General features: G+C 37.7%; 1 protein-coding gene across 1 annotated transcript in view; it reads left to right on the forward strand.

Annotated features, from left to right (window-relative positions):
- The window catches only part of DENND5B (DENN domain containing 5B), a 120441-nt gene that overhangs the window by 17066 nt on the left and 88950 nt on the right, over nucleotides 1-14425 (forward strand). Inside the window, exons 2-3 of the mRNA XM_080914327.1 lie at nucleotides 6345-6410; nucleotides 10098-10207. Coding sequence (XP_080770453.1) covers nucleotides 6345-6410; nucleotides 10098-10207 — 176 coding nt within the window. The remainder of the gene's footprint in view (nucleotides 1-6344; nucleotides 6411-10097; nucleotides 10208-14425) is intronic.

Below are 14425 nucleotides of genomic sequence, written 5' to 3' on the forward strand. Positions count from 1 at the left end.
AGCTTCTGAGCAAAATTCAGTGTCTCCATCTACTCAGAGAGGAGCAAGAGGTTGGATAACATTGTTAGTCTCCATCGGAAAGCAGGAAACAGTAACACCTCAAAATAGCAGCCAAGTCTCAGATCATCCCTGATGCTTGCTTTTTGGCCATAGTGAACAACCCTAGCCTGATTAGTTTAGGATATACTTAGAACCTAAAGCTAAGCATCAAACTGATACTGTCAACTACTAGATTGCAAGGTTGTCAGTGCCAGTGTCTACAAGCTTCGTATAAAACTGGAATGTCAAACATAAGTAAATACTATATAATCATTTATTTAAATTATTTGTGAATATAGCTTCCTTCAGAATTTTTAAAAGATTAATATTTTTATTATAAAGTGTAGGGAGAGCACATTTGTACATGTCACTTGGGACAGAGGACAACTTTTGAGTCACTCTCTTCCACTTTTTGTAGGTTCTGGGTATGGAACCCAGGTTATCAGAGTGTAAGGCAAGTGTCCTTTCACTTTTATAAGTTGACCAAGGCAACTTATAAAAGAAAATGTTTAATTGGGTTTGTGGTTTCAGAGTGTTATAATCCATGATCATTAAGATGGGAGCTGGCATCAGATAGGAAGGCATGGTACTTGAGAGCTAGCATCTGATTCACAAGTACACGGCAGAAATAGAGATTTCAGAACTTAATATATTGCTTAATATTGTATGTCTGGGACGTGAGAGTTGCCAACTGTCATACAGGATGTTATTGTGCACCCTGTAATCGCTACCCTTGAGGGTGGCAGAAGGTCATCTCCAGCCGCATAGGAATTTTAAGGCCAACTTGGGCTCTATGAAACCTTGTATCAAGCAAACAAGAAAAAGGATATTTTTGAGTATTGTGTTAGGACTCCAGAGTTGAGCTGGAGAGACAGCTCAGTGGTTAAGAGCACTGACTGCTCTTCCAGAGGTCCTGAGTTCAATTCCCAGCAACCACATGGTGGCTCACAACCATCTGTAATGGGATCTAATGCCCTCTTCTGGTGTGTCTGAAGACATTGACAGTGTATTCGTATACATGAAATAAATAAATAAATCTTTAAAAAAGAAAAAAAAGAGAACTCCAGAGTTAACATGATTCAGCTTTGGGGCTGGGGAGATAGCCCAGCAGTTAAGAACACTTGGTTGCCTTTACAGAAGACCCTGGTTAAACTCCCAGCACCTAGATTAAACTACTGAGAACTTCGGTGGTTCACAACCATTATACCTGTGCTTGCAGATGATTAGATGCCCTCTTCTGACGTCCTTGGGCACCATGTGACACACTTGCCTGTGATACATACTTATGCAGGCAAAGTGCCCACACATTAAAATGAATAAATTAAATAAAAAAGATTTAAGTCAGGTGTGGTGGCACACGCTTTTAATCCCAGCACTTGGGAGGCAGAAGCAGGCAGATCTCTTTGAGTTCGAGGCCAGCTTGGTTTACATAGCACATCCAGGACAGCCAGGACTGCTATACAGAGAAACCCTGTCTTGGGGATGGGGAGAGAAAGGTTAACCTTTAAAGTATTAATGTTTCAGAAAAACAGAAGAAACTCAGTTTTAGAAACTACCCTCTCAATTGAAGGAAACTTGGCTCTGGTCTAGGTGCCAGTTTTGGGGTTTTGGATTTTAAAATCTAGGGATAGCTGCAGGTGGGACTATTAATTGGCACTTTGCAAATCTATTTAAACAGATAAAATTATGACTTCCTTGGCATTGAACCTTAGTTTCTTCTTCTTCTTCTTCTTCTTCTTCTTCTTTTTCTTCTTCTTCTGATATATTTTATTTACATTTCAAATGTTATCCCTTTTCCCCCTCCATAAACCCCCTATCCTATCCACCCTCACCATGCTTCTATGAGGGTACCCCCTCCCACTTCCCTGCCCTGGCATTCCCCTACACTGGGGCATCAAGCCTTGGCAGAATCAAGGGCTTCTCTCACCATTGATGCCTAACAAGGCCATCCTCTGCTACATATGCAGCTGGAGCCATGGGTCTGTCCATTTGTACTTTTTGAATGGTGGTTTAGTCCCTGGGAGCTCTGGTTGGTGGGTATTGTTGTTCTTATGGGGTTGTAAACTCCTTCAGCTCCTTTACTACTTTCTCTAACTCCTCCATTGGGAACCTTGTTCTCAGTTCAGTGGTTGGCTGTGAGCATCCGCCTCTGGATTTGTCATGATCTGGCAGAGCCTCTCAGCAGACAGCTATATCAGGCTCCTGTCAGCATGTACTTCTTGGCATCAGCAATATTGTCTGGATTTGGTGGCTGTATATGGGCTGGGTCTACAGGTGGGACAGTCTCTGGACGGCCTTTGCTTCAGTCTCTGCTTCAAACATTATCTCCTTATTTCCTCCTGTGAATATTTTTGTTCCCCCTTCTAAGGACAGAAGCATCTACAGTTGGAATTTCCTTCTTCTTGAGCTTCATGTGGTCTGTGAATTTATCTTGGGTAATCCGAGCTTTTGGGCTAATAGCCACTTATCAGTGAGTGCATACTGAGTGTGTGTGTGTGTGTGTGTGTGTGTGTGTGTGTGTGTGTGTGTGTGTGTAGTTGGGTTGAACCTTAGTTTCTTAACTCCAATTGCTAAAGAACCTGTGGCTTGATGACATAGACAGATCCATCTGAAAAGGGCATTTTAGAATAACTCTTCATGCACTGGTCCTTCTCTAGCCGCTTTCCCTGTTTACCCTAGAAGTAGCCCACAGGGTGTGGTAGTTACCTCTTGTGTTATTGTATTACTTTGGAGTAGACAGGATGGATGTGATAAAGCCAGTAATTCAGGACTTAATTCCTCCTCTTGTTGATGTGGGTTTGTTGTTTTCTCATTGCACCAGAGTATGATGTAGCTTTCTGGAGCCCCAGCTATGAGCTGGGTGAGGTTCTGTGATTGTAATTCCTGCAGACAACACTAGGATGAAATTGGACTTCTGTTGTGTTCTCACTGCTGTTTATTTGTTTAGTACTTTAATGAGTATATTTTAGAGTTTCCATTTTGTATGGAATTATATTTTCTCTTTCAAATTCTGTAATTGACATCACTTAAAAGTTGAATAAAATATTGAAACTCAAAGTGAAACGTAGAGATCAATAGCAGGAAGAAACTTGAGGTTGCATCTGGTCTTTACACACATACATATGTGCATCGACACATACACACGGCCACACAAATTATTTCTATAATAAGTTCCCAAGTTAGTATATGAATAAGATTGGACAGAAAAAAATGTTCATTTGAAAAACTTAAACTTTTTAATTTATTTCCTCATCTGTACACTTTATTTAGTATGGTGAGGGCTCCAAGCCATGGTGGGTCAGTGGAAATCAGAGGACTGCTTGTGCAAATTTTTTCTCTTCTACCATGTGGTTCCTAGGGATAGTATCTAGGGCATCAGGTTTGGAGCAAGAGATTTGAACCATCTCACTGTCCTTCCCCCCAAAGTATTTTGAGTCTTTTTTACATATTGTTTAAACAAAAATTTTCCATATTCTATCTGAAAAAAAACAAAACAAGAATCAGGTAGGAAAAGCATTTAGCAAATGGGGATATTTGTGTGGATGTAATGTTTCTTTGGGGGGGTGATAAAATGTTTTTAAAATTAAGTTGGTGGTGTAGCTCAGTGAAAAAACTATCATTGGATCATATTTTTAAAGGATAAATATTAAAGTATGTGAGGTGTGTCTCAATAAAGCTAACTTTTCCAGTCATTTAATGAGAAATTAGGTAAGCAAACATACACAAGTCAACAGAGAGCTCCTAGATCTGGTTGAACTTTAGGGGATCTTAATGGCCTAAAAGTTGCTAAATGATATACATTAAGTTAATAACACTGAGAGATTGACTAAGTATTTTATTCTCATTTAAGATATATCACAAAGTTATTGTGAACTTAGCAGGTAAGGGGGAAAACACACAAAAGATTTGACTTTTGAGGAATTTTGTCTTTAACAGAGGGTTAGAGGATTTGTTTTTTGAGATAGGGTCTTACTATGGATTCCAGGCTGACCTCAGATTCATCACTGTCTGCCTTAGCCTCCTAGGTACCAAGATTTTAAGAGTGTAGTAATACCATACGTAGGTTTTTAAAACATACTTTGTAGACACAGCTGCCTATGTTTATCTACTCTGGATCTTGTTAAGCATGTCCTCTGTTTCTGGTACTTCAGAGTCATCCTACAGAAAATGTCTGCTATTTGAACTTAAAGGATAACCAGGGAAAGCCATGCAGTTTTTTTAACTTCATACAGTAGCTCAGTAGCTATGCATATAGATTATTAATAACATTCCCATTTGCTACCTTCTGAAGTTAGTGACCCATTCTGGCAGGTCCCCTGTATTCAGAAAGAAGTTCAATGTATCTGTTTTCTCCTAATACCTCCTTTCAAGTTATTTTCATACAAGTGTCATAAGCAAAAGCTTTTCACATAGATTTTTATACAACTTTGTCTTAATCTATTTCCTGAACAGCCCCCGTTACTGAGCCTTGCTCTAAGATTTCTGGCACAGATTTGATACTGATTAGTCCCTAAATGATGCTAGGGCAATAAAGAATAAGCAAAACTGGTTTTTACACAGTCCAGCTACACTTGTTGAAGCTATGTCACATGAAAGATCACATATTATTTACCAAGATGAGGTTAAATTAGCATAGCATGAGCAAGAGAAAAGAAAGAGGAAAGTGAGGAACAGATTGTCCTAGTCAATTATGATGCAGTAGAGTTATTAAATAATGTATCTGAATCTAATGGGATCAAAGGGTTGAGTGAATACTTTCCTCAGGTGATCTTATGTCTCTTTGTCCTGAAGGCATAACTAACAGTCACATGAAAGATGTTTGTTAATAATCTTAGTGAAAATAACATGCAGAGATGATAGTTTAGATATTCTTCTTGACCTGTTATGTTTTGAGTATGGCCTGACATAACACTGTAAGAGGGACATTTAATGAAAAGAACTCTGTCTTTGGGTTTCTGGAGACTTCAATCCACACTTGAAGACCTAGTGTAGAATCTCTTATATGTCGTATGGAAGCATTACCTGTTAATAAAAAAGACTGGTTAATAGCTGAAGTAGGATTAAAAGTTAGGACATCTGGTAGGGAGGGAGAGAGGAATTCTGGGAAAGAGTCGGGTGGGAGAGGTTCATCCTGGAACTCTTGAGACAGTCACATGAAACTGAAGGAGACTAATTATGTGAAGACACAGAATAGTTTAAATGGTTTATATAAATAATGGGCTAGTTGGGGAATAAGCTGAAACTTATTAATCAATGGCCACTTTACATTCCAATATCATTTCCCCTTCCCTCCTCCCTCCTCCCCTTCTCCTCTGAGAAGGGGGAGGCTCCCCTGGATATCACCCCACCCTAGCACATCAAGCCCCTGAAGGACTAGATACCTCCTCTCCCACGGAGGCAAGACAAGGCACCCCAGTTGGGGGAACAGGATCCAAAGGCAGATAACACAGTCAGGGACAGCCTCCACTCCAGTTGTTGGGGAACCCACATGAAGACCAAGCTGCATGTCTGCTACATATATCTGGTGGGGGAGGAGAACGATGTCTAGTCTATGCTCTCTCTTTGGCTGGTGGTTCAGTTTTGGGTGTACGCAGACTTCTAACTCCTACAATACAAGGTGGAGTTGAGGGATGGAAGCCCTATTTGAGTTTTCTTAGTTTTTGACTAGTGTTCTTTTTCTCTTAGAGGATCATTGTGTTATTTTGCATTTAGTTGTCACATCTTCTGAAGCTCTTCTTGGCTGTAACAGTTTCTCAGGCTTTGTTGTTTCTGGTTTCTTTGATAGTTTTGGTGAGTACTTACCAGGTATAAACTATTCCTCTTGAAATGTGACGTTTTACTCCTAAGACTAGATTTATGGAGTTGTATGTCCAGAGCATTATTTGATCTTATAAGGAAGTATCAAACTGTCTCTCACACTGGCAGTGACTGAGAGCTCTTGTCATTCTGGGAGCCACGCCCATTGCAGTAGGTAGTAGTACTCACAATACAACTTATACAGGTCATTTAGTTTTATCATCATGCTTTGTTATCTTTCTCTTGATATTTCTCTGAAACTACTCTTAAAATGTGTGTGCTTTTCTTCCATATAGATGATTGTTACAGATAACTAGTGTTTGTGTTAAAATACTCATGTTCTTTGCTTGTAAGCTACATATCACTGATGTTAAGCTATGTCCTTGACCTGAATGTCTCAAATTTAATTGCTTTTGTTTATTTTTTATTCTCATTTTCCATTCTTCATTATTATTTTTGTTTGTTTTTGCTTTGTTCATAAAGATTTTTGTTTCTATTACATTGTGTAGTTTTGTACCAATGGCTAGAAGCAGATCGTCATGGCAAGAGCCAAGATACTGCAAATACAACTTCAGGTAAAAATAGTTTAAAAATGATTTGGGGTATTAGAAACCATAATTTAAATTCACCCCACATCCCAATATGTTTCTTAAATTTGCTTAGATAAAATTATAGCTGATACTTGTATTTTGTTCTCTCATCTGCATCTTAATTTTCATAAAGACTTCATTTGCTTCAAGCCTCAAAAAATTGTATTTACCAGTCTAAGGTGTCTTGGCATGTATTTTATATTTTCTTGGAGGAGAATTTTGATTACAGCTTAAATTTAGTTTCAAACTATTTAGTTTCAAACTATTGTCTGAAATTAGGGCTGTATATAGTTATAGCAAAGATATTAACATTGTAACTATCTTTTGGCAGTGGTAAAAATTTAACATAGGGCCTTACAAGTATATAAATACTTGAAGAAACTTATAGTCCTTATTTGTTTCAGGACTATATTTAAAAAGTGAATTTTAAAATAAGGGTGTTTATATACAATTTCTATTTCGTATGAGTCCAAAATCTCAAACCTAGTCATTTTTCCTGCCTAGTGCTAGCAATAAATTCTAAGTTAATGACATATAAAAATATGCATTCAAAATGAAAAGAGTAGGTTGTTCACTTCTAGGTCCCTAAGGTAATTCTGGAACCTTTCTTCCCTCTCCCACGGATGTTAGTAAGAATAGAATAGCTACATTCACTCATTTCTAAATTCTTACCAGTGGTATCAGATTCTTCCCAAATTTATTTCGAAATAATATTTGCCAAGACATCTGCACATCCAGCAGTGATCTTTCTTGTTGCAGGGAACTGGTGATGGTTGCTAGAGGCTGAGTGGTGATAGGGTTAGAGTGGGGATGGTGCTAATGAGCTAGTGGTGGTAGAAGCATCAACAGTGACATAAGTAATAATGGTGGTGGTGGAGGTGGCGGTGGCGGCGGTGGTGGTGGTGGTGGTGGTGGAGGCAGTGGTGGTGATAGAGAATACATGTTGCTGTTTATATGTTTTGTGTTTTTGTGAAATTGTGTATGGAGGTAAATTGGTGGTACCTTGAGAAGGTTGGTGTTCCACAGGCAACAGAACAATTATATTAAAAATGGTATTGTAATGACTTTTCTGATTTATCTTCTATCCCATTTATAACTTGATATCTGAATGGAGATGTTGGTATTTTAACCATGCACAGGCAGGAATTCACTAAAAGGTAAGTATCACAAATAGCTTTATCCTGGGTTATACGATGTTTTTCTGTTCCTGTGGTTTTTTGCATTTTACTGATTAGAAATAAAAGTAGTCATTTCTGGGTCTCAGATTGTAGGCCTATGAGAGGGTTTCTTTGAGTTTTGCTATGACAATAGAATAGCTAAATCAGTAGCATAGGGCTTTTTGTTTGTTTTTTGAGACAAAGTTTCTCTATTTAGTCCTGAGTGTCCTGAAACTTACCATGTAGACCAGGCTGGCCTCAAATTCAGAGGTCCTCTTGCCTCTACTCACCAAGTGCTGGAATTAAAGGTGTGCGCTACCATGCCCAGCCTAGTAGCATAGTTTTTTTTTTTTTTTTTTTTTTAGAACCACAGGAACTTTTTTTGTGTATTTATTCATTTATTTATGGATATAAAGTAAAGTGAAGTCTAATCCCTTTTTAAAGCAAGAAATATAAATTATCTTAGTGTACACATGAACATCAAGTATCAGCTTCAGAGCATCGTTTATCCAGAAGTGAACAGTTTGAATCCTGAATCCTGGGACCCCCGTTGCACTGACTCGGGGACAGTGTAATATTTATCTACATGACTTCTGGTCTTTAGGTAATCTAGTAGCAAGGTATAAACATTGATAAATTTGTTACAGGAGAATTCGTTATCTGTTCATTTATTAAGAAAGGACTCAACTCTGTAGCCCAGGCTGGCCTGAGTGACCCCCATGTCTCTGCTTCTCAACTGCTTAGATAACAGACACGAGGGACCACACCTAGTTTTAGGATGTCTTTAACAGTTACTTTCCTGGAATTGAAAGCTCTCAACTCTTAGAATATGGAGCTACAGACTAGGAAGATACAGAGCTATGGTACTTGGCTAAGTAAATCAGGAGACTCCAAAGGAAAATGTTCATTTGTCAAGGACACCAATTAGAAGCCATAGTTTAGTTGCTTTCAGAAAATATATTTAAATTAAGTCCCTATATATCTAATATTGTAGCTTCCAACAAGATTTTAGTGTGTAACATTTCCCTTCTGTGATTTTTTTAAAAACCTTTTACACAACTCAAAGCTGTTAATATATGTCTTTTCACACTTTTACCCCAAGTGGAAATTGAGTCATGTCTAGTAAAATGGCAGTGTCACTTCTAGGTCTGATTGCTTTGTGATACTTTTAATTGTGCAAATACTGTTAAATTACATTGATATCTTTTATAACTTTTATAACCTTTTAGGTAGTTTGTACTTAAGTAGAACTTAAAAAGTGAGTTCCAGAACAGCCAGAGCTGTATAATAGTCTCAAAAAAGAAAAACAAAAAATGATGGAATTTCTTTGAGGTCTTCTAACCCCTTAATACCAACTTTTTAAATACTGGGTGCTTTAAAACAGATTCATCAGCATCAAGCTATTTTATAAAACTAAGGTATTTGGGAGTAACAAGTCTTATAAAAATTATTTTTTTCAAGGAAATGAAAAACAAATTTGACTACTCTCACAGAATTTTATTGCGGGTGGTGGTTTTGAGACAGGGTTTCTCTGTGTATCCCTGGCCTTCCTGGAACTTACTCTGTAGACCAGGCTGGCTTAGAAATCAGAGATTCACCAGGTACTGGGATTGAAGGTGTGTGATACCACCACCCAGCATGAATTTTACATATCCATAAATACAGGTATGTATGTATATACATATGTATGATATAGACTGTCTTTCTAGAGATTTGACAGGTGGTAACTTGGGCATAGAATTACTCATTTCTTTAAAAAGTAAATGTGTTCAGTGGATTTTACCATTAGACAGCCCAGCAATGATGTTTCTGATATTGCTGATTCAATCATTGAAAACTGTATATGGATGCCAGTTTTGTGGCAATGTTAACAAAATTTCCTCCTGAGCATTGGGTTGTGTGTAAAACTTCAATGTCATAACCTTTAGTTTTTAACTACTTCAGTGTAATGTTTTTATATAAATTTTTAATCATTATGTGTTGGTGTGGATGTGATAATTACATGACACCAATGATATAAGTGGGTTTTTTATTTTTAAAGTTTCTAAGTGCAGGTTTTTTCTTTGTCTTTTATTTTTTACTTTTTATTAAGTTTTTGTTTGTTTGGGTTTTTTTTTTTTTTTTTTTTTGAGACAAGGTCTTATTGAATAACCTTGACTAGATTGAGATGGGACTCACTTTACAGAATTGGCAGAGATCTGCCTGTCTGCCTCCTGTGTACAGAGTTTTATTGATAGTTCTCCGTTGACAAATATTTTTCAACTAAGGTTATTAGATATAATCAGTAAACATATATATATATATATATATATATATGCTAGGCATGATAGTACATACCTTTAATCCCAGCACTCAAGAGTCAGAGGCAGATGGACTTCTGAGTTTTAGGCCAGCTTAGTTTATACAAGTTCCAGAATAGCCAGGTCTACACAGAGAAACCCTGTCTTTAATGATGATGATGATAATTTTCAAATTATGTCATTTTTAGTTATTAATTGAATATTATTTGTTGTAGGTGAAAATTTTGACCAGAGTCCTTTGAGAAGAACATTCAAATCCAAAGTTCTAGCCCACTATCCTCAGAACATAGAGTGGAACCCTTTTGATCAAGATGCAGTGAACATGGTATATATTTTTCTTTTTCTATTTTTTAGCATTGTTTTTAGTTTATTATAATATAAATAATAAAAGTGTATTATCTAATTCAATTAATTCTTTAAGTTATATGAGAAAGTATTTTTAAGAATTTTTGTTTTAGTGTATGAACGTGTATCTGTTTTTTTTGTATGCTATGTATGTATAAATGCCCACAGAGACCAGAAGAGGGTATCAGATCCCCTGGAGCTGGAGCTAGAGGGGCTGGAGAGCCACTTAATATGGGTGTTGGGAACAAAATTCAGGTCCCTTGGAAGAACATCAAGTGCTCTTAAACACAAAGCCATCTCTCCACTGAATCCTAGAAATATAATATTGTTTCTCTTAAAGATGGGACAGTTCAGTTGCTGAGAAGACACTCAGATTTCCCATAGCTTTTATCACGGTATCTTACTTGTTAGTAATATACAACAGAACCCCAAGTCCATTTTATTTCCTACTATTGATCTGTGTTTGGGTTTGATGCTTTAAATGATGATGATATGATAGCCACTTAGACTGAAGGAAGAACAATAGTTTCTGTATATCAAGGAATAACATATACTGGGTTTATGTTTTATCGTTTTCACAGATAACATGAAGATGGAAAGGAACTTTAAGTTTGTTTGTTAGTTTGTTTATATGTATCTGGACTCAGTTATGTAGAGATTCTAAGAGTTGATTTTTTTTCTACCATGTAGCAGAAGATGAAACTCAGTCTCTCAGGGATTATGATCACCATACCTGGGGTGGGAAGGAGAGGGGCCTAATTGCATCATATAAATATTGCTAGAAATTTTTTTATTAAAGCATTTGAATCATTGTATATGTTACCTAGTAGTGATTAAAATTTCTCTGGACAGCAAGCAGGTAGGTAACTGCTGGCCTGAGTTTGATTCCCAAATCCAACTGAAGAAGAAAACCAATTCCTGAAAGTTGTCCTCTGACTTCAAAACACATAACATCTACTTAACCAATACTCTATACACCATATGTGTATGCACACAAACAGTAACAATAAATATAATGCTTAAATAAATGTCTCCTTTGAGATTTATGGGAAGAAGGCAAGTAATAGTTTTGTTTGGTTTGTTGGTTGGTTAGTTGGTTTGATTTTTTTTTTCAGTGTTCTATGAAATAAGTATTCTGCTTGGTAGTATTTTAGACCTTCATCACCTCTATAACAAACATAACCTAAGAAACCCAACATGAGCAAGTAAGAGATTAGACAAGATGAACACAGAAACTACAAATGGCAGGTTGAGATCTGTTATAGATGTAGTTCTTGAGAATTTCAAAGACAGAACCAAAAAAAAAAAAAAAAACATAAAAGATTCCATTATGGCCTAATTGTAAGGAAAGGAAGTTGTTTGGTAGATGCCTGCTAGATACTTCAGGTATGTTGTTTTCAGGTATGCAGTCTTAGGCTGTTCCTGCTGTGAAGAGATACCAGGACCATGGCAACTCTTAGGAAGGAAAACATTTAATTGGAGCTGGCTTACATTTCAGAGGTTCAGTACATTATTGTCATGGTGTGAAGCATGGCAGTATCCAGGCCAGCATGGTGCTGGAGATGTAGCTGAGAGTTCTACATCTTGATTCTCAGGCAGCAAGAAGAGACGGTGTTCTACACTGGGTGTAGCTTGAGTATAGCCTCAAAGCTTGCTCCTACAGTGACACACTTCCTCCAACAAGGCCACATCTCCTAATAGTGCCACTTCCTATGGTTTAAACATTCAAACACATGAGTGTTTGCACGTAATGCATTTGACTCTCTTTCCTATAGTATATTATTATTATTATTATTACTTACAAAAGATTTATTATATGTCCAGTGAGATAACTCAGCAGATGAAAGCACTTGCCACCAAACAATTCATACCAAACTGTCCCTGGAACTTGAATTATAGAAGGATAGAATCAGTTCTCCAAAATTATCCTCTGACCTATGCACATACAGTGGTGTGTGTACCCCTACATACATACATGTACATACACACATGTTTTAAAAGTATTTATTGTGTGTATCTGTGTGGGTATGTGGGCCAGTGCCTGTGGCATCCAGAGAAGTAGGATCCCCTGGTTACAAGCAGTTGTGAGCTTCTTGACATGGGTACTGGGAACCAAACTCTGATCCTCTGCAAGGACACTATTAATGACTTAATGACTAAGCCATTTCTCCAGCAGAGGGTTTGAGTTCAATTTCCAGCACCCACATGGCAACAGCTTACATCTGTCTGTAAGTCTACTTCTCGAAGACATGACAAAACATCAATGCACATAAAATAAAAATAAATTAAGATAATATATAATTAAAAAATAAATTATTCTTATTGATTCTTAAGATTTCATTTTAAGTTGGATGTCCTTGGAGGTGTCCCTTTAAACCACATTCTTAACAGGTTTCTTTCTGTGCTATGCCTTTTTAATAATACCTGTTTCAGTTGCAGTTAAATGATTACATAGTTAGGATTTAAATCTGTATCTCTTGTTATAATGTAGACATCACAAGGGACAAAAATAGTTTCTCTTAGAGGCCTACCCACCACCACATGGCACAACCCCCAATCCCACCATAATGAGCAAGTATGTGGGAGAGAAATGGGAGAGGAAGAAAAGTGGAACAGCTTGTGCTCTGTGAAGAGAGTCAGAACTGGAAAAGTGAGAGTGGTGAGGACCAGCCTGATAGGTGTGATGTCCCTGCCTATGCTGCCTCCAAGGGTCATGTCTGGGTCTATGGCCCTGCAGCAGCAAGAGCTGCTCTGGCCATGGGGAAATCCCTGGTCTGGGCTGCAGCCTGGGGCCAAGTTGATGTCTAAATTCTGCAGAGCTGGCCTCTTCCCTCTCTGGCTGCAGCATTCCAGTGAACTGGCCCCACCCCTCACTGGGATCTTGCTGGAGAGCTGGCTCTGGTGGCAAGCCGACCAGCTCAGATACTAGCCAGGCCCAGATCCAGGGCTTTGAGTTGGCCCACCACAATATCTACCTCATCCACCAACGTCTGGGGTATGTGAAAAGGCTGATCCTACAGAACCAAAGCTGCAGGATTTCCATGACACAGGGCAACAACAGGATATCCAAGAGGAGTCCCAGTGAGAATCCAGTATTAATTCAGAGGCCTGGAACCAGACCAATGATTGATTGCAACAAACATTTGCAAATAAAGTTGTTTGAGCAAAAGGATGTACTCTGTGACACACCACAGCTTCCACAGCAAGTTTTTTTTCTTTTAATTATTGATTTTACTTTATTTTTTGTCTTCTTTTGTGAGGGAGATTATAAGGGCAGAGGATAGATATGGAGAGACAAAGAGATGAGTGGGATTCAGGTGCATGATGTAAATTCACAAAGAATCAATAAAATTTTTTTAAAGTGTCTTATTCCTCACTAGAAACCTAGCTTAACACACGGTAGTAGATACTCAAACACTGACTGAGTGAGGTGATCCTGTTTGCTCATAATGCTTCTCTTCTGTCATTGTCTTTAGGTGCTACCTAGTACAAGACCATATCTAAAGCTCCGTAGTTGAATGATACCCCTTAGCAGCTTCACAGCTATCTTTCCTACTAGAGTATGAAGTCTCTTAAGCAAAGAATTAATCTCATATTTCTCTTCTAAGTCTAATGCAATTCACAGAATAAAATAATAGTCTACTAAAGAAAGGAAGGAGGGAAGAAGGTAGAAGAGCAGAGTGAGCTATCCCATTGGGTTTTCTGAATAATTTTCCTCTCACTGGCTAATGAGAAAAAGGATATGGAATATTAGAATTAAAGAGTATGAAAAAGGGACTTGCTAAAACTCAGCCAAAATAATAATCCCAATACTTGAGAAATGCAGGCAGTAGGGTTCGTTACGATCCTCGTCAACTGGCCCGGACTACATGAAACTCTCAAGAAACTAGCCAAATAAGTAAATAAGTAAATTTGATAAAATTGTAGCCAAAGTGTCTGGAAGGGGAGATAATTAAGGGCACTTGGTTATTAGTAACAATATTGTGGCTTAACAAGAGACTTGAGCCATGGTAAGCAAATTACCATTTATGTCTCAGGTTTCCTGGTAATTTATATAATTCTGACTTTGAAAAAGTCTCATCTTATTTTCTCATTCTCAATTCCCAGAGTATAAATACACATCTTGTCCTTGTAATTTATAGAAATGCATGTAAGAAAAATTCTTACATCTGATATCTGTGGCATAGGAAGTTTTTCT

This window comes from Micromys minutus, assembly GCF_963924665.1.
Source record: "Micromys minutus genome assembly, chromosome: 3".
NCBI classification, from domain to species: domain Eukaryota; kingdom Metazoa; phylum Chordata; class Mammalia; order Rodentia; family Muridae; genus Micromys; species Micromys minutus.